The sequence below is a fragment of the Podospora pseudoanserina genome, chromosome 6, assembly GCF_035222485.1.
Source record: "Podospora pseudoanserina strain CBS 124.78 chromosome 6, whole genome shotgun sequence".
In the NCBI taxonomy this organism is placed as follows: Eukaryota; Fungi; Ascomycota; class Sordariomycetes; order Sordariales; family Podosporaceae; genus Podospora; species Podospora pseudoanserina.
Window position 1 is genome coordinate 3,070,780 of NC_085925.1, and position 24,214 is coordinate 3,094,993.

Consider the following 24,214-nt stretch of genomic DNA (forward strand, 5'->3'; position numbering starts at 1 on the left):
CAGACAGACCGGTGGCTCGGTCTTGCTGTCAGATCATTCTTTGAGTCTCACCCATTCGCTCTCATTGCTGTCTCATCAACTACCTATCCTTGGCTGCTACCTTTGCGGGGTTGTGTGGATCACTGTTCTGAATGACGACCAAATGTTTCACCTTGACCGCCTTCCAGAACCCCCCCTTCCTATACCGTCCCTGGAATGCTGTGCGATGTCTTCCAGATCTTTGAAACCCATTCCTGCGGTGGTCGAATAACGCACTCTCCCCCGTCCGATCTCCCACAGCAGCAAAGTTGGACCCTTGAACCATGGTGCATTAGCAGCTTCAACAAGCAATGTGAGCTCTCGGATCAAGCAAAACTGATGTGTCAAGAAAACAGGACTACCTTCAGGTCAAAGGGAGATTCGACCAGATCCCATCCATACCAACGCAGCTAATCCTGACATTACCATTATCCCCAACCCAAACCCTCTTTTCCATGTCCAAACTCCTCAGTAAACCACCAGATCCAACTTGTCTTACAATACATCAACTTTGCACAAATGATCCATCACGCGTTATCGCTCTCACTATCCGACTCCGAGACAGCACCATAGCCTTGATGACTTCGACTCCGTTCTGGTCTCTTGGGCTTGGACGCACCCGGCGACTGATGAAGCTGCCCCTCCCTCATCACAAAGCTGGCGATCAGCCCCATGACACCAAACACCACGCAGAATACTAAGATATCGGTTAGCACAAAAGTTCAAGTGAGTCAACGTCTCAAAAGCAAAAACACTTACACCAAACATTAACAAAGCTCCTCTCATAGGCCTTGAGCACAATACCCGCAATCTTCTCTGGCAACCCATCAATGGCGTCAAAGTTGGAGAGCACATCTCTGATGATCTGCTCCTTGTCTGGCAGGTCAGGCAACTTGTCTCTCAGTGTGCTTTCCACGAAAGAGGCAATGAGAAGGGAAGCAGTGCTGACACCCAGCAGGCTCCCGATGTTCATGCTGAGGTAGAACCCGGAAGTAGCCACCGCTACCTGGCTTGACTCGAGCCCTGATGTGAGCGCAATGAACGCTGCCGACAGGGAGACACCAAAGCCAACACCAATGGGGAACCCATAGAGAGTCTCCCCCCAGTGCGTCACCCCCCGCCATCTCAAAAAGATGGCCAGAAAGCTGAGGTTAGACAGGATAGCCGCAATGTTGGTGATGAGACGGTATAGCCCGGTCCGTTTAATGACATAGCCGCTGATGAGACTTCCAGCAACGGTGCCCAATGTCACGACAAGCAGTCGGAGGGAGGACGTGGTGTTGGTGTCGCTCATTGTCACGCGGAAGTAGAGCGGGATGGATGTGTAAAGCGCTACTTGAGCAGCTGTAAAAACGAACTGGATCGCGTAGGCTGATACAACATTCCGCTTCCGCAGCAACCTCAGAGGGAAGATTGGTTCTCTTGCCCAAAAGGCTTCCACCAAGAGAAAGACTACCAAGAATCCCAACCAAATCGACATTGGCAGCATGGCCATGGCGTTGTGGACCAGGTTTTCAGGGCCCTTTTCGATTTGGTCAAGAAATAGGAGCAAAGACACATTGGCAATGGCCAAACTGGTTGATCCTGAGAGATCAATCCGTTTGAACTTGGCGTAGGCAGTCTCCTTGGTGGCTGTCGGATTCCGTCCAACTGCCTTTGTGTCTGGAGCAGTTGGCTTGGGGAACGACATCTTTGCCCAAATGAAGATGAGCCCTGCGAGGTTGAGAGGTACGTGATACAGAAGAGCCCATCGCCAGTTTGTGCTATCAGAGATGATGCCGCCAAGGGAAGGACCCAAAGCTCTGCCGATCTGGTTGATGGCATAAACGTAGCCTCGCCAAACCGCAACCTCGCGCATGGGCACCAGGTCAACAATGAGGGTTGAGATGAGCACTGTAATGCCGGCATTGCCAATTCCGCAAAGAGACCTTCCCAGCAATAGACCCCAAAACGAGAAGCCAGCGCCTCTGAAGTACTGGTTAGCCTTCACGTTCTAGTAGAGAAAACAGAGGGACATACTTACGCTATCGTTGCACCTACGCAGTAGCAGATGTATGCAAACAGGAGAAGTGGTTTCCGTCCATAGATATCACTCAGCTTTCCGTACAAAGGCTGCGCAGCAATGATGCCAATGATGTATGCGTTGATGATCCAACTCGCCGAACTTAGTTGTTCGAATTCGGATGCAATGTCTCGAAACATGGCCATCAAGATGGCACTGTCGGAATTGACGAGAAAGACGCCTGTCGTAAGAGGCGTTGCGTTAGAATAGATTGGTGGTCTATCTCACGCAGTAACATACCAAGCAGAAGCACCAAGTTCTTCTTCCATTGCCCGTTGTCCCAGCTCTGCTGTGATCCTACTGTGGAAGTCGGAGAGAGGTCCCCATCTGAAGCAGCCAAACCATCATGTTCCTCGTTTGCAGCGGCATTCAGCGTTTCTGGAGAAACGTTCAGGGTAGGCTGGCGCAACAGAGAGGTCCTCTCTCCGACATCATCTCGAATTTCTTCGTCCTCTATCCTATCGACCATCTTGGCGAAGTGGAGACGTGAGGGGGGGTTGGTCAGTTGTCAACAAGGACGCAGGAGGTGAGGGAGGACAAATGCCAAAATAGAGCCCGCTTGCAGATGGCTTTCCAGCGACTTTGGGCGGGCGTTGATTTAAGAGAACGCGGTGTCGGACCAAAACCAAGACACTGGGAGTGGAACAGAAACTTCGTGATTGAGATTGAGATTGTGTCTGGTGCAACTGAGACTGGAAGGAATCAGATAGATGGAAGGGTGAACACACCCAGCAAACGGTCTCCCAGGACAGCCCCAAGCCAGCAAAGAACACAATGGCAATCGACACTCTCGGCGATATCCCTACAGGGTTGCCACCCGTGTGTGATGGGCCCGATTGCAAATCAAATCGCCCTGATCTCACTCACCCCACCGATGACAAAATAGGCTATCTATCTCTTTCCCTCTGGAATCTAACAACATGTGGACGTGGGGCTTTCTGCCGGGGCCGTTTCCTTCCGTCTCATTCCTCTTCAGCAGGCAGGCAGGCAGAGAGCGCCACCTCACCGCCAACCCCTCCTCGTCGTGCCTTCCATTGTCCAATGTCCTGATAAATGTGACCCACCTTATCCCGGCTTCTTTCGGAGCAACCATGTTTTGGGACATGGAATTGCGTGCCAGTCGGTCCCTTTCCTCTTTCATTGCAAATGACGAAAAATAACAGGGCTTGACTGAGGTGTCTCGGCTGGATCCAGAATCCGTCAGTCGATGACGGTGAAGAAGCAACTGTCTACCAAACACATGTCTCGCCAACCTCCCTTTCTGGAATCACGGCCACCACCATTGGCTACCTGCGGCCCAATGGCCCCCCATCCAGCACAGACCACAGCTCCATGTTCGGCAAACGGGGACCCAACAAATCGGATCGACCTCAGCGATCCCTGTGCAGATCTGACCATCAAAGAATGACCGAAGTCGCCGACCTCATCTGTGCGATACCTATGTTGGCAACCCCACCGTCTACTCCAAGCTGCCAAACTTGATGGCTCACGTCCAGTCACCGCCCGCAAATCAGCCTATCACGCCAAAACGCCTCGTGTCGATCCTCCTTCTGCCGCTGTCAATATGGCACTTCTCGGGTTGACTCAGCTCATGCAGGTTTGATGCCGTCCTCCATTCTCGTCACTGTATCTTACCTCAACGAAACACGACTTGTGCGGCCACAGGAGACCTGCATATCCAAGTCACGAAGTAGATCCCCAAGATCGTTGCATTTGATGCCTGAACTGGCTGGTGACCGCCTCGCACCATGGAAAACACAGGAAAAGCTCAACAGTGGCTCTTTTAGCGCTTTCCCACCACTGTGACTCAGCTGGCGTATATTATAGCCGTTTTCCAAAGAGGTACAACACCAACCACACCACTGCGACCCAAATCCTCCCTACAAAAGACCATTCTAGATCGATAGCTAGGTCGCCGGTTTACCCTCCCTACGCAGCTTCTCACATCAGCAGAAACGCACTTTGCAAGCTTGAATCAGTCCGGTGACCATCATGGGTGCCACTCCATTTTCCGTGGAACACACCACGTACAACCCTGACGCCGTCTACCTCTCATGGGAAGTGGACGGGAAATTCGTGAGTAGGCCCCGTGCCCCTCCACCGACAGACAGGTGATCGAATGCCATGGCGCCTGTCAGTGGTCCGCCAAGGTCAGGTACTGATACGATGCACACAGTTCGGCGATGGGCGTGAAGTTGCCCTCCTCGAGTACATCTACGCTCGGCCGGATCTTGAGAAGCTGAGAGGCAACCCCCAGAAGGTTCTGCAAGCCATCGACGATTACGGTCGGTCCGTCAGAGGTCTGATCAACATCGGGTCCATGAAAGGATCCATCGTTTGCGACATTATCGCTAGACACAGACCTGCCGTGGTACTCGAACTGGGCGGTTACATTGGATACTCGGCCATTATGTTTGGACATGCCATGAGACAGGCTGGTGGAAAGCAGTACTACAGTGTCGAGAAGAGTCCTCTCTTTGCTGCTATAGCCACAAGCTTGATTGACCTCGCCGGCCTCAGAGACAATGTCAGGGTTGTGGTTGGGACGGGGGCGGAAGGAACTCGGCGCTTGTACGATGAAGGGAAGATTTCTCGTGTCGATATGGCCTTCTTCGACCACTTCAAGCCAGCATACACTGATGACCTCAAGCTATGTGAACGGCTCGGTGTTGTAGGGCCGGGGACCCTGATTGTGGCGGACAACATGGTGCTACCAGGGAACCCGCGTTATCTCGAGTGGGTGCATGCAAGTGTGGAAAGGAAGCGCGAGATGGACAAGGGGGCGGTCGAAAAGGGAAACCCAAACCTGCGGTATCGCAATCAATCTATCTCCAGTTGGGAACCATCTGGGCAGGAGGACGCGATGGAGATCACGGAATGCTATGGTATCGAGGAGTAGTGTAGTGTAGGAACCGACACAACCGAGACAGCCGCCATGTTTGTTTGAGATTACCCCACCTGCTCATCATGGCCATTGACCTATCATGATCCGGGGGCGTTGCTGCAATGTGGTGGGCAGCGTGCGCATCATGCCATTCTTGTGCTTTTTGACAACCTGGTTACATCGGTTTCTCTCAGTCAGCCACAAAATGTACACATTCGGGGATACCATGCCGTCCACCGCGTCCAGCCCCGCTGATCGGTTCAGAGCTCTGGCTCGTGAGGGTTGCACGGGAGGGTTCAGGCCACACCGGGCCAGCCCGTGGCCCCTATTATTCACCGAGGGGACTGCGCCGCAGCCAACCGGAGCCAATCATCACTCAATTTCAACGACATATCCTACCTAGACATGGCTGGCTGCATCGATGGATCAATACAACTTCAATCATGCTCTTTGAGAGTGAATCAGCTGTATGTGCGGTGACCAAGGCCGGCTTCGTTATGTACATCATTGCTTGCTATTGGAAGGGACTTGCCAGCCGAGACGATAGCTCAAGACAACGCCGTCATTTGATGCACTGTTGTAGCAGGGGATAGCATTATGGGCGATGATGGGCGCTCACTCCTGAGCTGAACTGAATGATTCGGGTAAGGGCAGTGCTCAAGCAAACCGCCATAGCATACAGCGGAAGGATACCACGCCGAAGCGGACAATTATTGGTCGTGCCCAAGTATATAACGCTATCTGGGGATAGGTACCTGACAGCCTCCGGTCCAATAACGCAGTTTCTGGACTGCAATTTCGTCCTACCTACCGCATGCGTTCACCATGAAGGCAGCTTCGGTATGGACGAGCATCGTCCAAGTCTTCAACTTCTTCACCTTCCCTTCCCCCGGCGGCGACAGCGATGTTTCTTCCCAGAAGCCTCTCATCCCGCACACGGACCCTGAGCAGCCGCAATTCGTGACAGCCAAGATTATTCCCATCACCAAGAATGAGTTTGGTGAGTATTACCATGGAGACAGGCTCATGGTTCAGGAGTACTCCAGTGGCATGGTCTACCATCCTGATGACTACAAGGATGTGCCGCTCCGCACGGGCGGCGTGGAGAGGTCGTTTATGTACAAGGAGCATCCTATTGTGGGGACGCCAAAGAATGGTCAGGAGGGTGAGGAGGGGGGGTTGAATTGTCATTATCCGTACATGAAGAATTGGCAGCCGTGCTATGGGCCGGAGAACAGGACTTGTTGGTTGGAGGCTACGGATGGGAGTGGGAAGAGGATTGATATTGATACGGATTATGAGAATGCTTCTCTTGTGCCGTTTGGGAAGACGAGATATGTGAGTGCTAAGTTTTCAACATGTATCGGGAAGGTGCTGACTGATGGTGATCATAGTACCACTTTGACATATCTGAGGAGCCGATATCTCCTGATGGCATGACGATGGAGCATGGGAAGGTCTTTCAGAGGAGGTATCCCGGACCGTGGATTGGTAAGTTGTGTTCCAGAGATTGGAAGACGAATGTACTAACACATGGAACAGAGGCATGCTGGGGCGATACTATCGGTGAAAAGACACCATCACTCATTGAGAATCGACTCTAGCTAACCAGTACAGAGGTGACAATCAAGAATAACCTCCGATGGAACGGCACCTCGGTAAGCTCTTCTCCGTTTTAAGCACAGGGCGGCCATTAACTCCTCACTCAGGTTCACTGGCATGGCATCCGCCAGTGGGAGACATTCCAGTTTGACGGTGTCAATGGCATCACTGAATGCCCCATCGCACCAGGGGAGACCTTCACTTATCGGTTCCGGGCACTTCAGTACGGATCAGCCTGGTATCACAGGTAAGTCTCCCACCACCTGTCCTATCCTTTGAGCAACCACTAACCATCACCAGCCATTACTCCCTCCAGTACGGAGACGGCCTTCTCGGTCCCATCACAATCTACGGCCCATCAACCGCCCAGTTTGGAGCTAACGAGGCATTCCGTCCCCTGCTTCTCTCCGACTGGAATCACCGCAGCGTCTTTGAGGACTGGCCTCTGATGATGTCAACCGGTGTCGCTCCTGAAATGACAAATATCCTGATCAATGGCACTGGCCAGTTCGGTTGGGGCCCCAAGCCAGAAAAGTACACCATCTGGCTTGACGAAGGACAGGCGCACATGTTGATCTTGGTCAATACCGCTGTTGATACCACCTTTGTTTTTTCTATTGACAACCACACCTTGGAGGTCATTGAGGCGGACTTTGTTCCCATCAAGCCGTACAACACGACACACATCAAGATTGGGATCGGTAAGTTCTTTTTGAGACTCACTAATGGCTGAAGGAGACTTACTAACACAACGGTAAAGGCCAGCGCTACCATGTTCTTGTCCACGGACACGAAAATGGGTACAATACCGAGAGATACGGCAACTACTGGATGAGAGCCACCCCTGCTCGAAAGTGCTCCAAGTTTGCGTTCGGTCCGGACGAGCAAATGGGCATTGTTCGGTACAACAGGACCATGCCGCCCAGGGGCTGGCAAGACCCTCTCTCGGAGCCGTCTCTGTACGATACCATGTGTGCGGATGAGCCCTATGACAAGTTGGTGCCCTGGAGGCCGTGGACAGTGGGCGATCCTGTAAATATCGGTACGTATACTTCTCTTCCATACAGTTCAACCTTCGCCTGGCTGACGTGGAACTAGATCCCAAGGTTGAAGACCCGTACACGCTCCCGAACAACTCACAGTACATCTTCAACGTCGGTATGATCAGCTCTGGTGGACCTAACAGCTCCATGCCGTACATCCCCAACGACAAAGCATACGTCAGTCTCTTTCTTTCGCTTTCAATCCTCCAATCTCTAACCACCCCCCATAGACCCGCTGGATGATGCACGAAGCCCCCTTTCGCATCAATTTTTCCGACCCGACCATCCTCGCCCTGGATCGCATCAATGAGCTCATCGACAAGCCCTACCTTGACGTGGTCACACTCCCCAATGCCACCGATGACCAATGGGTCTGGATGGTAATCACGGCCCCAGACAAGATCCCGCAGGAAGGTGGTAGAATCTTCTTCCCTGCTGCTCACCCCATGCACTTGCACGGTCACGACTTTGCCCTGCTGAGGCAGAGCAACAAGAACTGGTATGATGACTTGGAGATTGGCCATGAAGGGGAGGGGAGGTGGTTCACGCCGGATAAGCTGAATTGCAGGAATGACAAGTTGAAGTGTGATAACCCGCCTAGGAGGGATGTGGTGCTGTTACCGGCGACGGGGTATGTGATTATTGCTTTCAAGGCGGACAATCCGGGGTGAGTCTTTCCCTGCCAAAACAACCCAGGGTCTGCTGTGTTTAGCTAACTTGATGTGAACAGAATCTGGATTTTACATTGTCATATCGCCTTCCATGCCTCGTCCGGGTTGGCGATTCAGATTATTGAGAACAAGGAGAGGATCCCCGAGATTTTGGGGAGGCACGGGGGCAGGGAGGCGATTGAGGAGAGCTGCGAGAGCTGGAGGGCGTGGCAGAGCAATCCGATTAATCATTGGGATTGGCATCATCCGGACCATTTTCAGGATGATAGTGGTGTTTGAGTGGAGATTTATGAAGAGCTTATGTCCGGGTGGGATGTCAGGCACTAGGTAGGTAATGTGGATGATGAGGGCAAGTAACACGCATGGCTCAGCAGGTCTTAATGGGTTGTCTTTGTTTGACACACGACAAACAAGCCGCACAAGTATGTAGCCTTTAGCACAAACCAACCACTCGTTTTTCATCAAGTTGAACATCATTATGCCGCCGGCGGTACCTCTGCGTCATCCCACAAGCTAGCCAACAGCTTCCTATCTCCTGTCCATGGCTCCCTCGCATGCTGCACGGCGTAATTCTATTCTAATGTCAGCCCACTTTCCACCAAAGCCCTCTTCCAAGAAAGATACCCACATCAATCAACACCACATCTCCCCTCTCCCAACTAACCATCGCCCGACTCCTCTGTATAAACTCCACCGCCGAATCGAGATACTCCCTAGGAATCTCACTCCCATCGCCATACTATTATCCATTAGCTGCACCCCCTTTTTCATCGCCTGCCAAAACTTACAAAACAAGGCGGAATATACTCCCCCCTCCCATTCCTATACGGATGTTCCAACGTCCCCTCCCTTATCGCGTTCAGAAACCTCGAAACGCAATTATTAAAAAACATCTCCTCTCCTGTGTGCGGATGGGTCCTTATCCCTGGTAGCACCTGCCACACTCTCAGGTCTCCGAGTTGGTTGTCAGGGGAAATATTCTCCCATTCCCATTTCGCTGTCGGTAGGCGGCGGATCTCGGCTTCGACTTTTGAGCGGATGATGTCAATGGGGTCGGTGTCGAGGACAGTTCGGCCGTAGGCTTGGAGGGGGGTTGTGCCCGGGGAGTTTGTGGGTTGGTGGGAGGGGTGGAAGAGTTGGTATTTCAGGCCGAGACGGCGGAGGGAAGAGATGAATGCGGGGCGGTGGGTTGTGAGGTGGGCGAGGAGGGGGGAGGAGGGGTTGAGGGGGGTTTCGCCTCCTGGTAGATACAGGTCAGCTGGGGGATAACGAGGGGAGGGATGGATAGGGGTTAAAAGGGGGGAGGGGTGTTGGTGGGGAGAGGTTGGGTAGAAACATACCAGTCTCTGGGGCCTCAGCACAGTAGAAGAATACATAAGAGGGAAAGTGTGGGCTTAGTCCAAACTCGTTGTGAGGAAAAATTGGCATGGTGTTTGGGCCTTCGTTTGCTGTTGCTACGTTCGGAGCGAGAACTGTTCGGCGGACTGGGTTGCCAATGTCTTCGTGCGGTGCGAAGCCAAAGGCGTGGGCGAATTGGGAGAACTCATCTGCGGATTTGAGGTTGAGGTTTTGGAAGCAGATTGCGCCGTGTTTGTTCAGCAACGACCTGATTTCACCAGAGGCTGTGAGCTTCTTGATTTCGGAAACAACATCGTCTATTGAAGAGGTTTGGTCTGTTCTGCTGAGCGAATAGGGGAACTGTGAAGATGGTGGGTAGGGAGCAGGGAGATCAACTGATGGCTCGTAGTGAGCTGGTCGAAGGATATCAACGGTTGCCATCTTGAGTTATGTCTCAAACTGAAGTCAAAACAAGCTGTGGCGTTCTTGGGGCTGCATTGGCAAACGTTGTGACGAGGTGGTGGGGGCAGTCACATCGTAACCCATGCGCCCACAACTTCCCCGGATCCTTTTAACATGGAAGTTTTTCATAATTTCATGAATGCCAACCCCCATATCCTTTGCGTGATCGCGCCCAAAAAAGTGTCAACAACACCGGTGTTTGTAGTGTGGTGATCAAGACGCAAGTCGATGGCGCAACGGCATCCCTGTAAGCACGACTCTCCTCCAGCGACTCCACTCCGCTGCATCTTGTTCGTCCACCACGTCCCTCGCCGGAGGAGGGTAGCTATTCCCGGACAGACTACCGGGTGTGTTGCAGTGATAAAACCAGTCCCATTGAGACCTACCGGCCGGTTGGTACCAAGTTCATCATCAACACACCTCATCACGACATCCTGTCAAGAGGGCGACTACGCCAGTTCTGCTCGATAACCCCCCAAACCCCCCATTAACCCCCACATGGCCAAGTAAAATATCGATAGGGAAACCAGGTAGCGGGAGACGGTGATCACTTACCGCTGCAGTCGAGCTGCCAGATCCAGACGGTTGGATTGCAGATTCTGCGCGTGGCGAGATGCATAAAGACGGGGTGTCGCTCGCTGGTCGGGGTTGAATCTGTATCCTCTCATCACTCATCGTCAAGAGCTGTTTCTTCTGGGTTCAAACACTCAGACAGAATCTCAGTCAAGATGTCCACCGCCGAGCAGGACCAAAAAGTTATCAACGATGGGGCCTTGATCGAGTCCCAAGGCGAGCAGACGAAGCCTGTTTCGTGGTTCACGAGATGGTATCGCAGTCCTCTGTTCAACGTCATCATTGTCGGTCTCATCTCTTTTACCCAACCCGGTATTTGGAGTGCCCTGAACAACACAGGTGCTGGCGGTCAGCAAGAACCCTACCTTGTCAACGCCTCCAACTCTCTGACTTTCGGGTATGTCCCCTGTTCCACCTCCCCTCACCCCTTGACCAACTTGCTAACCTCCCCACAGTATCATGGTCTTCGGATGCCCCCTCTTCGGAATCCTCGCCAACAAAATTGGCGTCAAAAAGGTCCTCATCATCGGTACCCTCGGTTACGCCCCCTACTCGGCCTCGCTCTACGTCAACAACCGCTACGGCACGGAATGGTTCGTCCTCTTCGGCGGCGTAACCTGCGGCATCGCCGCCTCTGCCCTCTGGGCCTCGGAAGGCGCCATCGCCCTCGGCTACGGCGACATCAAAGACCGGGGCAAGTTCACCGGCATCTGGCTCGGCCTCCGCGAACTCGGCCAGCTCATCGGCTCCTCCATCCAAATGTCTCTCAACGCGGGCAAGGACTCGTCCACAAGAGGCAAAGTAGGATACACCACCTACCTCGTCCTCATCGCCCTTCAATGCCTCGGTCTCCCATTATCTTTCCTGTTATCCCCACCCCAAAAGGTCATCCGAAGCGACGGGACATCCCCAAGAGACCCAACCATAGGCAAGACCTTCCGGGAAGAAACCCGCAAGATCTGGGCGTTGATGAAGCGCAAGCAAATGTACCTTCTCATCCCCATCCTCGTCGGCTTCCAATGGAACACGACCTACCTCGGGATCTACATGACGAAATACTTCTCCGTCCGCGCCCGCGCCCTCGGCTCTCTCACCGCCGGCATCGCCGCCACATTCGCCAACATCTTTTGGGGGTGGTTCTACGACCTGAAATGCTTCTCCCGTCCAACCCTGGCCAAGATCTGCTGGGCTTCCTTTGTTGTTCTCATGCTTGGGTCATTCGGCTGGCAGGTCTCCAACGAGAAGTTATACGGCGATTCCAACCCCCGCATCACCCTCGACTGGGACCTCCCCGGGTTCGGCAGGGGTTTCGCCAGCATGGTCATGCTCCGGTTCTTGAACGAGAGCCACTACATGTTTGTGTACTGGATCGTGGGGGCCTTCTTTGACGACATCGAGACTTTGACGCTGGCGGTGAGCATTGTCCGGACGTTTGAGAGCGTGGGGTCTTGCATTTCGTTTGGTATCGGTGCTGCTAAGGTGCCGCCTATGGTCAACCTCGTCATCTCGTTTGCCATGTTTGGGTTCACCATTCCGGCGACGTCGGCGGTGGTGTTTATGGTGCCGGAGAGGCCGATTGACTTGCGCAAGGTTGAGGCTGGTGGGATTTCGGAGGGTGAGACTGGCAGTGTGGGTGCGAGTGAGGATTCTGATGAGAAGAGGGCTGTCAAGGCTTGAGCAAAATGAGTTGATGATGTGTATGATGATGTTGGGGCGGATTTCCAAATATGAGAGATGGTAATGATGAACAACTGTTGCGCATAGATAGTCATAGATACCTAGGCTTTTGAGGCCTCGTTAGCAAAAGTAATAACCGCCAATAGCAACTGATGAAGGATGCAAAATTTCCATGTTCCATAGGAGGGAAAGGCCAAAAGATGCACCCGACGTGGGACTCGAACCCACAGCCTTAAGATATCAATCACCTCTGAAGATCCAGAGGAATTGTTAGAAGTCTTACGCGCTACCATTGCGCTAGCCGGGCTTGGTTAGTTGTTGGAAACTGGTCACGAAACAGGGTCCAAATAGAAGTCGAGATTAAAAAAAATGTGTTTGTCAACGAAGGCTGACAACACATCAGATGATAACTGAAAGAATAACAGGCTGACTTGGACTAGAAAAGTAGCACCACATGGAACTGATCTGCGTTGTGGTGCCCCCCTCAGAGAATACGCTGCGGCCCGATGACCTGTCAGCCGCAGCAAAGCGTGGGTGACCACGCCCGCACGCCGAGTTCGGGACCGGCATTGGAGAAATGGGTGCTAAAAATTAGCGGACATCCCGCTGTCTGGGCGGCCAGCGCAGCGCCGGGACAACGGCTCGGGAGCGCACGGGAGCACATCATTTGTCCAAACCGCCAGTTGACTCAAATATCGCGTTCTGACCACCTCAGTCAAACTCCGCCACAAAGTCTGTGAAACAGCCGCATCTCCACGTCCGAGTCATTTCTATTTGCTCTTTTAAAAGGCCATGCCACTGCTATAGCCCGGCGCATCAACCGTCGTCTCTGCCGTCGCTTCTCAACATCCCCGAGCCTACCTTCCTACCAACGACATGGCAGTCTGCGCCGCCGTCAGAACAGCCTTCCGCAGGCAGATCCAGAACCTCGAAAAGTTCCGACAACGCCGACCACACTCCTCGAAAGTCAATGGAGCGAAACCAATTCAGAGCGCGCAGCAACAAGCTCCGATCACACCGCCCGCGAAGATCCAACCTCCGCCTCTCTGGCTCAGGCTCGGGCCGTTGACGAGAGCAGCTCAGGCGTACGGACGAACGCACCAGAAGCGCCCATATACGACACAGATATTGACCTCGCTGTTTATCTTCCTGTGCGGCGACATCTCGGCGCAAAGCATTGGTGGGGACGAACATGACTTCGGGCGGACGGCGCGAGCGCTATTCATCGGTGGAACATCGTCGGTGCCATCATATCTTTGGTAGGCAATATTTCGGGGGTTTGCGCTCGATCGTGGGTTGGCTAACGTTGTCGCGCATAGGGTGGTTTACCTGTCGAACAGCTTCAACTTTGCGTCGCGAGCTCTCTCGATAGCAGCGAGAGTTGTCGTTAACCAAATCGTGTTTGCGCCACTGTTCAATACGTACTTCTTTGGCACACAGGCTGTGTTGTCTGGGGCGTCGCCTTCCGAGATATGGGAGCGCCTTGTGAAGACTGTCCCACCGAGCATCGCGAATTCCGTCAAGCTATGGCCGGCTGTTATGGCCATCAACTTCGCCTTCGTACCTCTGCCATTCCGTTCCATGTTCAGCGGGACTGTGGCGGTGGGCTGGCAAACGTATCTGAGCTGGCTGAACAAGAAGGCCGAGGAGAGCATCGCGGCGGAAGCAGAAGCAGCAGCAGTAGCAACAGTGGGGAAAGTAGAAGAGGTTGCTGCGTCGGCTATGGCCAAAGCCGCGGCGTGAAAAGGAAACAAGACGGAATATTCATGATAGATTATAGAGTTAGTTAATATCCTATAGCACAAGCAAGGCGTTAGGTGGTTTGTTCAAGAGCAGAAGCTCAAGCTTTGATAGATCGGACGATTTGCTCGAGGGGACAGTGCGGGGTGCCGTGCATCGAGCATCTGACAGTGGCTGCGCACGGTCCAGACGACCATCTCACACTGTGCCACCCTTGGCTGGCCCCTGCAAGCGCCAGGAACCAAGCCAACACCGCGGTAAAGCTCCAAAAATACTGAGCCCAAGAAAACATCGTCATCATCCTCACCAAACTCCCCCACACCACGACTTCTCTCAGAAGCCATTGAGCGCTGGCCCGGCTCAGCTCTGCGTTCAACCATGGCTAGCCCCTTTCTCCGAACGAGGCATACCCTCTCCTCTGCCCTCCGACCCCTTGCACGGAATCCCACCCCGAGAATCAACCATGCCGTCCCTCGTCGCCCCGCCTCAACTGCTTCCTCCTCCTCCGGTGGCTCCAGCGCAAAGACAGTAGCTATCAGCACCGCCCTCGGTACTGCCGCCGTTCTCGGATACTATTACGCAACCGACACTCGTGCCTCCTTCCACAAATACCTCGTCCCCCGCGTCATCCGCGTTCTCTTCCCCGACGCCGAAGACGCCCACCACGCCGGCACCGCTGCCCTCAAAGCCCTCTACTCCGTCGGTCTCCACCCCCGCGAGCGCGTTCAAGATGGCGACGCCACCGGTGCCAAACCTTTGGCTGTCAACGTCTTTGGCGTCGAGCTGTCCAACCCAATCGGCATCTCCGCTGGTCTCGACAAGGACGCTGAAATTCCCGACCCTCTGTTTGCTCTCGGCGCCGGTGTTGTCGAGGTAGGCGGCATCACGCCCCTTCCGCAAGAAGGAAACCCCAAGCCAAGAGTTTTCAGAGTTGTGTCTACCGATGGGTTGATCAACAGATATGGTCTAAACTCCAAGGGTGCTGACGCCGTGGCTGCGCACCTGAGGGAAAGACTACGGACATTTGCCCGGAGCATTGGTTTCACGGAAAAGGAGATGCTTGACGGGGCGGCGGGAGTTCCGGTGGGCAGCTTGAAGGATGGGCGCTTGCTGTGCGTGCAGATTGCCAAGAACAAGAAGACAGATGAGAAGGATGTGGAGGCTGTGAAGAAGGATTATGTCACTTGTGTCAACAGGCTGGCACCATACGCCGATGTGCTGGTTGTCAATGTCAGCAGTCCCAACACTCCTGGCCTGAGAGATTTGCAGGCTACCGGCCCATTGACTGCGCTGCTGAGCGCCGTCGTGGAGGAGGCGCAAAAGACCAAGAGAAAGGTCAAGCCCAGAGTCATGGTCAAGGTCAGCCCAGATGAGGATGACGACAGCCAGATGGAGGGTGTGGTGCAGGCTGTGTGGATGAGCGGAGTGGACGGTGTTATTGTGGGCAACACAACCAAGAAGAGGACGGGGCTCGTGCCAAAGGGCGTGAGACTGACCAGCCAGGAGCAGAAGAACATCATGGAGGATGGTGGCTACTCGGGTCCAGCGCTGTTCAATCAGACGCTGAACTTGGTTGGAAGATACAGAAAGATGCTGGACAGCTATTCGCTCAAGACCGAGGGCCTCGGGGATGCGTTCAACAAGGACCAAAAGGTCATCTTCGCGACGGGTGGTATCACAAATGGCGACGAGGCTCTCAAGGTTCTCAATGCTGGAGCCAGCGTTGCCATGGTTTACACCGGGATGGTCTATGGTGGGTCCGGCACTATCACGCGGATAAAGAATGAGATGCGGGAGAAATTGGCTATCGAGGACAAGAAGCAGTGAGGAAGAGACCGTGAAGGCTGAGTGTAGGTGTAGGATTGTATATATGCATATTGAACGGCCCTTTTGACCGAGCATTCAGCAAAAAGCGAGATAGAAGCGAATGTTTATACCCCCAACCACTTCGTCCGCCTCCGACCGAACATCACAAGTGTCATCAAGTGGGTTACAAGCTGAATGTATGCTTGGGGCGGACTCACCGAAGAGGGTTGCATGGAGTTTTTACAGTTTGTTTTTGGGTCGACCAACCCGATCGCTTCCAAGTTATCCGATCCAGCGGGCTTGGCATGCATAAAAATGTCACCCCCTGACCATGGAAGCGCCAGGCTTTGTTCCTCCAAGCTTCGATTCCAAAACTAACGAATCGAATTTTCTACGCCATGCCTCACAACCGTCGGTCCAGGCCGGTTTTTCCTTCTGGAAATCATCATCCGGCCTGTGGTTTGCCTGTAGCTTGGTGGAACAGTTACCTTGGGGGTTCAATTCTAGGGAGAATGGGGTTAGGGGGGCCGCTGCCATACTTATCGGCCACGCCAGGGGCGCCAATCACAGCGCTCCCCCAACGGCACGGGTTGGTGCAGAATGTGCAGGGGGGGTGTGTTCATCAATCGGAAGTTGAGGAATGTCTATGTGCTCCTTGTGTCACAGTGTGTCAGATGAAGTGCGTGCCTGAACACCAGCGCCGTTGGACCAAATAGTTTGGGTGTTGTGGAATGTTGCGGCACGGCTTTTTTTTTTTTTTTTTTGTTTTTTTGTTTTTACTTCAACTGCCGTTCTCCCAGGTTTTTTTTGTTCGCTGTTGATGTTGTTTTGCTCAATCCTCTTGGATTATTGTCTGGGCGGTGATTTTTGGATGACCTAATAATACTCCAAGCCTTCCGGTCATACGATACCCGTCCGTCCAGCTTTGGTAGACTGTACCAGCCCAGAAAAATGAAATCCATCCCTCGTCCTACAACAACAACCACGAAGACCGACGACGAACTGATCTCTGACAATTGGGGACTCTCGGATGAGGAGGATCATCTCAAAATGAGCGCTACACCAACAGCAAAGGTTTTTTGGCAACTCGCACATTCCAATTCACCAACTTCTGGTCTCGCCAACAAGAGAGCCAAGCGCAGGAGAGCTCGCTCGGCGGGTTGCTTCGGCATACCGTTTGATCTGCTCGCCTTCCTGTCCGTCTTTCAACTGGACCCAAACCAAAACAACAACACCACCAAAAGGATTCAGTCATCATCACCACCACATTTTGAGTCTGAGAAGGTCGGGGAGGTAAGGAAATCGGCGACATGGCCACTTATCCACTCAGCAAAATCACAGGCTGCCCGGGAGGCACGCATGGCAGCGAAGCGCTCAGCGGCCATCGACCGGCAACTTGAACAAGACCGGGAAGCCTTGTGTCGGACGGCTCAAGTCATGGTTACTGGTTGCGGCCCGACAAGATGCGAGGGAAAGACTTTGCTTTTTGACCAAATGAGAAAATGCAGCTCACCAGGATCCTCCGACCAGCAACCAACAGGGGATCCAGCCACCCAAGTGAGAACCGCGGCCATAAAAGAGATGAAACGAATCCTCTATGAAATCCACGCCCAGGGAACACACTACCATCAACAACCCAACCAACAAATCCCACCACCCCTATCAAACCTCCTCCAAACAGCCATCACCCTCCACGATTTACCCCTCCACGATTTACCCCTCGACGAACCCCCCCAAGTCAACCCAGAGACCCTCGTCTTTATCAACCAAACCACCACCTTGTGGTCTGACCCCCTCTGGACAAACCTCTGCTACACCACTCTCGGCCGCTCCCGCCCATTCATCACCCTCCTCCTCTCCCTATTATCCCGCTCTTTTACCCCATCATACACCCCCACACCAACCGACCTCTCCCACATCAAGCACTTCTCCTCCTCTGCCCCCCGATCCCTCCACCGCGAATCCCTCACCCCCTTCCCATCCACCTCCTCCCTCGAATTCGATCTCATCGACCGCGACAATACATCCTGCTGCTCCTTCCTCCGCCGCAAAATCTTTAATTTCCTCTCCGCCAACCTCTCCATCCTCATGCTGGTCGACTTGGCGTCTTACTCTCAAACCCTAGAGGAAGATAACAACGTCAATTACCTCAGCGAGGCGCTCCGGTCCTTTGAGGGGTTGGTTAACAACAAAATGTTTGCGCAAAACGCCCGCGGGGCGATGATGTTGCTTTTGTGGAATAGTGAGGGTTTGGAAAGACAGTTGGATGAGAGGCCGTTGGGGGGGTATTTTCCTGACTTTAGGGGGAGAAAGGGGGAGGAGAGGGGTTGGATTAGGAAGGAGTTTGAAAAGGTTGTTAAAAGGGGTAAGTATGGGAGGGATGTGAGGATTCGGGTTGGGGAGCCGGGGGAGGAGGGCACGGTGAGGTGGGTTGTTGGGGCGGTGAAGACGGGGTTGTTGGATCAGGGGTTGTGTGAGATGGGGTTAGGGAGGGAGGGGGAGGGGAGTGGGTGGTGTCGGAGGGTGTAGGTGGAAATCAAGGGGGGAAGGGGGGATGTAATGATGATATGACGTGACGATATGGGTAATGGTTCGGGTATTTTGGTTTATATAAAAAGAGAACTCTGTTTTGGTTGCCCCCCTATCTCCTCGTATCCAAAACAAATTTGAGGTCCTGGCAGGTGTCAGAGTACCGGACACGGTATTTGCGGAGCAGAACTCACATCAATAGACTCCCCTCCTGGAGCTTGGTCATCAAGTGATAGCTGAGCAAGGCGTTTCTTGCGCTCTTGTATCTTCAAGATTTGCTTGAACCCGACATGTATTAGCTTCTATTCTTCAGTCAGCGACGAGGAAGCGTACCGGCTCAATCGTTCGTTCCGTCACATACTTAAGAATCTTGACCGGCCGAGTCTGGCCCATCCTGAGCACTCGGGCAACAGCTTGTGCTTAGATGGCTGAGTTGTAGATTGGTTCGACGAGGTGGACGACATTTGCTGCTGTGATGGTCTAACCGATGGCGCCGGAATTGATGGTCAGAAGTAAGATTGGGATGTCTGGATTTCTGCTGAAGTTGTTCATGATTGCTGTGCGATCTGTTGCGTTGACCATCCCGTCGATCCTCAGAAATGGGAGGGAGCGTTAGTGAGCAGGATTTGGAGTAAATTGAGGGTCGTCCGCCAGGAGGTAAAGACAACACTATGGTTTGTTAGACTATTGAGCTGGCGGCTGGATGGTACTTGTGCGTACCTTTTGCTGCCGTCAGCATTGAAATGTTTCTATGTTTTGCGCAACAGTGAGGAGCTTGGAGGAGTACCCTGCTGTGGAACTGGTTGGAGATCGCGCTGGAGAAGGACTACCGGAAACCGGTGTAGATGCACCACTTGACGTCACAGATACGCTCAGAAGGCTGTTTTTGGTCGCCAAAGATGATTGAGGCTTTGAAGTGACCAACAACTGCCCGCACAGAGGGCACTGTTTGGCCCCACTGAGAGATGAACTGGAGTCCTCATCTATACAGCACAAGACGCATGAGTCGCCCCCGGTCATCTCGAGTTCTCTCAATTTTGACCGATAACGAGGCCGCTGGTGCTGATTTGAGGTGACAAAAGTCCCATGATTGCAAAGCATCCTAAGCTTTACGCAGTCTGGAAGAGGATGTTGAAGCTCTTCAACTCAGACTTCCCGCAAGCCTGCTGTTCATCCTCGGCTCAACAATCCTCCAGAATGGCTTCGTACGCTGCAGTCTTTTCAGGAGAATGGCTTATCAAAACCGTCTCAGTGGTGGATGGTGGCAAGTCGAGCAAGGTCTCTGTTCTCCGCAGACATATTGTGTTGAAGAGGAGCTTGAGATTTCGAAAAGACTCGCCCGTAGTTGGATCGTTGCGGATAGGATCAACGATCAGTCTATCGAACCTTTTGGCATCTGACAGGTGCCCATTTCGCAGGAAGTGGAGCAGTGATCGCAGGTCTGATAGGCTGTTCTGGATGGGAGTCCCCGTAAGACACCACCTCCGTTCAGCCTGAAGCGAGTGAGCTGCTTTGAAGATGACAGTGTCGAAATTCCGAATACAGTGGGCCGCGTTTCATATATCAGTTACTCCATATGTTCTTCCCAGTCAAGGGAAATGTAATGCCGCTTTTGGACTTGGGTGGGGTGTGTAGTTAGGAACAGCACTGCCTCTTCCACCCTACACTCCTGCCCATTTCAACCTGGAAAAAATGTGTTTGATTTCGAAATGTCCAAATTAACTAGCTTAAGTTCGAATACCGAATTTGAAAATCAAGGTAAAGGCCTAGTTACATCGTGCGATAAACCAACATACTGCTTATCTTAACTACAGTTTCGTTTCATATTTACATACCTACCTAAGCTCCTTTATTACATTTAATTAACAAATTAGCAGTTATAGCGTCATACCTCCCTAGTTTCCTTAGCATTAGCTGCCGCTCTTATAGGCTTAGTTACTACAGTTAAATTATTTTAGGAGCTGTCTCGTGTAATAAAAAAGAAATATAAGTAGAGTGTACCAAAGGATTAACGTACATTAGAAGCGAGTGCACTATATAAGCGAGTGCACTACTTTTTAACCGACGTACTATCCTTCCACGCAACATTAATTTTTTCTACATAACCCAATATGCCTCTTACTTTAAAGGAAGCCAGGGTGATTCTAGCTCTCGAAACTCTTAAAAAAGATAAAAATCTTAGCCTCCGAGCCGCAAGAAAGATCTATAACGTCCACCATATAACTCTCTTACGACGACGCGCTAGCCGGCCTACACGACGCGATACTACGCTTAAATCGAAGAAGCTTATTTAACCCGAAGAGAATGCTATTATTTAATATATTATTGAGCTATATACGCGAGCTTTTCTATTAAGATTGCGTAGTGTAGAAGATATAGCTAACTAACTACTACGTATATGCAACGCGCCCCCTATTAGCAAGCTTTAAGTATATAACTTCGTTAAATGCTAGCTATAATTCCGTACGCGTTTTACGTATAGATACGGCTACTAGAGGGTTAAATGCGAGGATTTAAAGGTTATTACCGAGTAGTTTACGCTCGTACGGAATACTAAAGCTAAGTATAGTATTATAGATAACGATATTTATAACTTCGACTAGACTAGGTTTATAATAGGTATTATTTTCGCGGGTATAGTAGTTACGACCTCGGACGGCCTTAGTTAGGCGAAACTGGCCTAGCCTGGTAACCGCGAATAAGTAACGGTAATCCAGAGAGTTAATGCCTTCGGTTAGGCTATCTTTCCTTTTATTATTTTAGCCGCGTAATACTATTTTGCCAACTAGTATACTAAGTATAACCTACCGTCTACTTAGCGTATTGTAACTACCGATAATAGCTAGACTACTAATCTAGTAAGTTTAAATTAGAGTAATATAACGAACCTCTATCTAAAACCTCTAAAAGGGATACTAGTTGAAGGTACTTTTAAATAATTTTAGTTCGGTATAGTTAAATAATATACAATAATAGCTTATCTCTATTATAATAGTTTAAATACTAACGATTATAATTTATATTATATATTACGGAACTATCTATCTATACTAACTAATTCCTCTATATATATAGACCTTAAGACCCTAAAGTATTTATCGTGCTATATCCTTGATTACTTCCTAATATATTATATCCTATAAAGTACTCGTCGTACTATACCTTCGATTACCCTAAATATTTTATATTTTATAGAGTACTCGTGGGTTTTAACGCTATAGTATTCTTTAGCTAGCTTTAATTAGCTATTTCCTAACTTCCTTAATAATTAGTTAAGGACGTCCTACGCTCTATATATTACGCAGCCTACCGTTAAGTTAATTATAATATAATACCCTTTTTTTTTAAAAATCGACGCCCCGGCAACTTTATTTCTAAAATAATTTTTATTCCTTACTTTCTTTTCTATATTTTCTTAATAGGTTTTTCCCTTTTACTATCGCCGATATATTTAACCGTATAAGGAAACCGACCTATATAAGTACCGACCGTCGTTACGATTAAATATTTTTTTTTAAAAAGTTTAACCTTATTATACCCGAATATATTTATTATAAAAAACATAGCTTTTAGTATATAGTTTCCTCTTAGTATAACCGGTACCTTTTATATATTAAATCGAGTTACTTTTATTATAATATTTATAGTATAAACCATAAGTCTTTATCTAAGCTATCTTATTTCCTTTTATTAATTTTATAGTCCGCCCTTTTATTAAGGAGAAAAAGCGTTTAAATACCGAAAAGCAAATTACTTTAAATAAGTTTTTTTACTTTAAAGCGTAATTATATACCTTTAAGGTTCGAGCCTTCGTTACCTTTCGCCGTAAATCTCGACTCCTTAAGAAGGAAAAAGGGGAGTCTTCTGCGCGGTTTATTACCTTATATAGCCCGCTGGTAGCAGATACCTCCGCTATCCCTTCTTTTACTATTACTTTTTTTTCCGACTTCTTTTTTCTAAATCCCTCCTTAGGCCTTAACTAGCCTCCGGACCTTCCTTTAGATCTTAATACTACCGGTCCTTCCTTCCTAACCGCGCTAAATACCGTTAATAATATACTTTTTATTTTTTAAAGTAATTAAAATATATAATATTATTTATATTTTAATTTTTTATACCTTTTAACTTTATAGTATAATATATAATACGTTAATTATTATATCGAAAGCGTAAGTTCGATTCTTATTAAAGTTCTCTATTTAAAAAAATCCGATAGGGTTTTTCTAAATATATTTTAGGCTTTAACCGGTTTAAATATTATTAATAAAATTCTTTTTGCTTATTTAGGTAATTAAAATATATTTATAACTTTTACGAGTTATTTATAGCTGGATATTCTAATTAATTAACTAAATACTTTAATTAATCTCTATTAAACCGTAAATTTAATATCTTTTTTACATTATATTTTTCTTTTTCGTTTTCCGCTATTATTTATATATTAACTTTATTTACGTATAATATAGGTTCTAAAAATAAGATATAAAAGATATATAACCGTAAATATATTATATTAAATAGTTTTAATTCGAATATTATTTTCGATATTTTCCTTTTAACTTTAAATAGTTTTACTTTTTTATAGTCTAGCTTTTTAATAGGTTTTTTAGTACGTAAATTATATATAGAAAGGAATACTATATTTCCCTCTTTAAAGTAAAGTCCTTCGAGCTTTTTAATATTATAGTATTTCCGTATTTTTTTCTTTATAAACTTTAGTTTTTACTTAAATTTACCGTAAAATATATATATTTTATTTATTTTAATTTTAGCTTTAAGTACCTTAACCGTAAGTCCCTATCGTAGATTTACTTCGTAACCGAAATTTCCGAAAAATAATATAGATTTAATTATCTTAATTAATAATATATTATATATTAGTTATACCGTAAGTAATAATTTAATTTAATCGTTTTATTTAAAATTAATATAATTCTATAAATATTATTTTATAATTTAATTAAGCCGTTCCGTTTAACCGTCCGTCTAAAGGTAATAGGCCGAAAACGCTTTACTTATTACCTTTAACTTCGTTATTAACGCTTTTTAAAACTTCGATATAAACTTAATATCGCGGTTTATAATAAACTTCTTTAGTTATATATATATTAATATAATATATTATAGTATTATATCTATTAATTATTTTATTAATAAAATTTTTTTATAAAGTAAAAAGTATATTTATTTAATAAACTTATTGACTACCGTTAATATATATTGAAATAGGTGCTATTGAGGCCTGTAAATATAGGCTCAAATAGCTATCGGCGCAGTACACTGAGAGCGAAGAAGACTTTGACTGCAGCATTCGACAGTTGCCGTGGCACTGAAGGAAGGAGGATTACAGGGGCGGTGCCCTGTAATATATAGAAGAGAATCACTGTAACATAGGCTTGTGAGGCACTAATGAGTGTAGTGAACCAGTATATTGATTGAACCTTGTAGACTAAAAAATACCACAGTGGATAGGGTGTAAGGCAAAGGTCTTATAGGCTATCGGCCTATTACTTGCTCCCCGAGGGTGATTCCGTTCCCGGGCCTGAACGCGCGTTTCCCGGGCCCGAACGCCCGCTAAATGCGCTATCCAAATATAAGGTTACAGGCCACGTTGCCGCTACCGTTTAACCAATGCAGGCCACGTTGCTGCTACCGTTTGACCACTGCAGGCCACGTTGCCGCTACCGTTTGACCACTGCAGGGCACCGGCCTTAGCGCTCGGCCTTCCGGGACCTCGGATTGCTTCCGGAGGCCGAGCCTCCGCTCCGGCAACCGCAGTCCCTAAACACTGCTGATTCAAGCCATCGTA

At 49.6% G+C, this 24,214-nt stretch overlaps 9 protein-coding genes and 1 non-coding gene across 10 annotated transcripts; 7 read left to right on the plus strand and 3 right to left on the minus strand.

The window, feature by feature from the left end:
* Positions 1–115: 115 nt before the first annotated feature.
* On the minus strand, positions 116–3,312 carry QC764_607860 (uncharacterized protein). The gene is made up of 4 exons (XM_062949281.1): positions 2,321–3,312; positions 2,042–2,261; positions 778–1,985; positions 116–715 (listed from the first exon to the last, which is right to left on the minus strand). The coding sequence occupies exons 1-4, from the start codon at positions 2,547–2,549 to the stop codon at positions 546–548; spliced, it is 1,827 nt and encodes a 608-aa protein (XP_062797964.1). The 5' UTR covers positions 2,550–3,312; the 3' UTR covers positions 116–545.
* Positions 3,191–4,979, plus strand: QC764_607870 (uncharacterized protein; the record flags this gene model as incomplete). The annotated part of the gene is made up of 2 exons (XM_062949282.1): positions 3,191–4,156; positions 4,257–4,979. Exons 1-2 carry the CDS (start codon positions 4,073–4,075, stop codon positions 4,977–4,979), a joined length of 807 nt encoding a protein of 268 aa, XP_062797965.1. The 5' UTR covers positions 3,191–4,072.
* Positions 4,980–7,014: 2,035 nt separating this feature from the next.
* On the plus strand, positions 7,015–8,802 carry QC764_607880 (uncharacterized protein; the record flags this gene model as incomplete). The annotated part of the gene is made up of 5 exons (XM_062949283.1): positions 7,015–7,267; positions 7,327–7,608; positions 7,665–7,786; positions 7,840–8,276; positions 8,340–8,802. 5 exons carry the CDS (start codon positions 7,015–7,017, stop codon positions 8,557–8,559), a joined length of 1,314 nt encoding a protein of 437 aa, XP_062797966.1. The 3' UTR covers positions 8,560–8,802.
* QC764_607885 (uncharacterized protein) lies at positions 8,757–8,947 on the minus strand (the record flags this gene model as incomplete). The annotated part of the gene is made up of 2 exons (XM_062949284.1): positions 8,757–8,852; positions 8,909–8,947. 2 exons carry the CDS (start codon positions 8,945–8,947, stop codon positions 8,757–8,759), a joined length of 135 nt encoding a protein of 44 aa, XP_062797967.1.
* A 100-nt stretch (positions 8,948–9,047) lies between these two features.
* Positions 9,048–10,059, minus strand: QC764_607890 (uncharacterized protein; the record flags this gene model as incomplete). Its single annotated transcript, XM_062949285.1, has 2 exons — positions 9,048–9,520; positions 9,621–10,059. The coding sequence occupies 2 exons, from the start codon at positions 10,057–10,059 to the stop codon at positions 9,048–9,050; spliced, it is 912 nt and encodes a 303-aa protein (XP_062797968.1).
* A 698-nt stretch (positions 10,060–10,757) lies between these two features.
* On the plus strand, positions 10,758–12,431 carry QC764_607900 (uncharacterized protein). The gene is made up of 2 exons (XM_062949286.1): positions 10,758–11,050; positions 11,109–12,431. Exons 1-2 carry the CDS (start codon positions 10,809–10,811, stop codon positions 12,328–12,330), a joined length of 1,464 nt encoding a protein of 487 aa, XP_062797969.1. The 5' UTR covers positions 10,758–10,808; the 3' UTR covers positions 12,331–12,431.
* Positions 12,432–12,533: 102 nt separating this feature from the next.
* QC764_0097650 lies at positions 12,534–12,637 on the plus strand. Its single transcript has one exon. It is a non-coding gene; the product is annotated as a tRNA-Arg (tRNA).
* Positions 12,638–12,975: 338 nt separating this feature from the next.
* Positions 12,976–14,073, plus strand: QC764_607910 (uncharacterized protein; the record flags this gene model as incomplete). Its single annotated transcript, XM_062949287.1, has 2 exons — positions 12,976–13,589; positions 13,650–14,073. Exons 1-2 carry the CDS (start codon positions 13,207–13,209, stop codon positions 14,071–14,073), a joined length of 807 nt encoding a protein of 268 aa, XP_062797970.1. The 5' UTR covers positions 12,976–13,206.
* A 375-nt stretch (positions 14,074–14,448) lies between these two features.
* URA9 (Dihydroorotate dehydrogenase (quinone), mitochondrial) lies at positions 14,449–15,897 on the plus strand (the record flags this gene model as incomplete). Its single annotated transcript, XM_062949288.1, has 1 exon — positions 14,449–15,897. The coding sequence occupies one exon, from the start codon at positions 14,449–14,451 to the stop codon at positions 15,895–15,897; it is 1,449 nt and encodes a 482-aa protein (XP_062797971.1).
* A 930-nt stretch (positions 15,898–16,827) lies between these two features.
* On the plus strand, positions 16,828–18,405 carry QC764_0097680 (uncharacterized protein; the record flags this gene model as incomplete). Its single annotated transcript, XM_062941023.1, has 1 exon — positions 16,828–18,405. The coding sequence occupies one exon, from the start codon at positions 16,828–16,830 to the stop codon at positions 18,403–18,405; it is 1,578 nt and encodes a 525-aa protein (XP_062797972.1).
* Between the last annotated feature and the right edge of the window lie 5,809 nt (positions 18,406–24,214).

Bases quoted from the DNA above. Each gene is read 5' to 3' on its own strand.
- QC764_607900 (XM_062949286.1), top strand. From the start codon at position 10,809: ATGTCCACCGCCGAGCAGGACCAAAAAGTTATCAACGATGGGGCCTTG. The intron at 11,051-11,108 runs GTATGTCCCCTG...ACCTCCCCACAG, and splicing joins TCCAACTCTCTGACTTTCGG to TATCATGGTCTTCGGATGCC.
- QC764_607860 (XM_062949281.1), bottom strand. From the start codon at position 2,549: ATGGTCGATAGGATAGAGGACGAAGAAATTCGAGATGATGTCGGAGAG. The intron at 2,262-2,320 runs GTATGTTACTGC...CTCTTACGACAG, and splicing joins GAACTTGGTGCTTCTGCTTG to GCGTCTTTCTCGTCAATTCC. The intron at 1,986-2,041 runs GTAAGTATGTCC...CCAGTACTTCAG, and splicing joins TGCGTAGGTGCAACGATAGC to AGGCGCTGGCTTCTCGTTTT.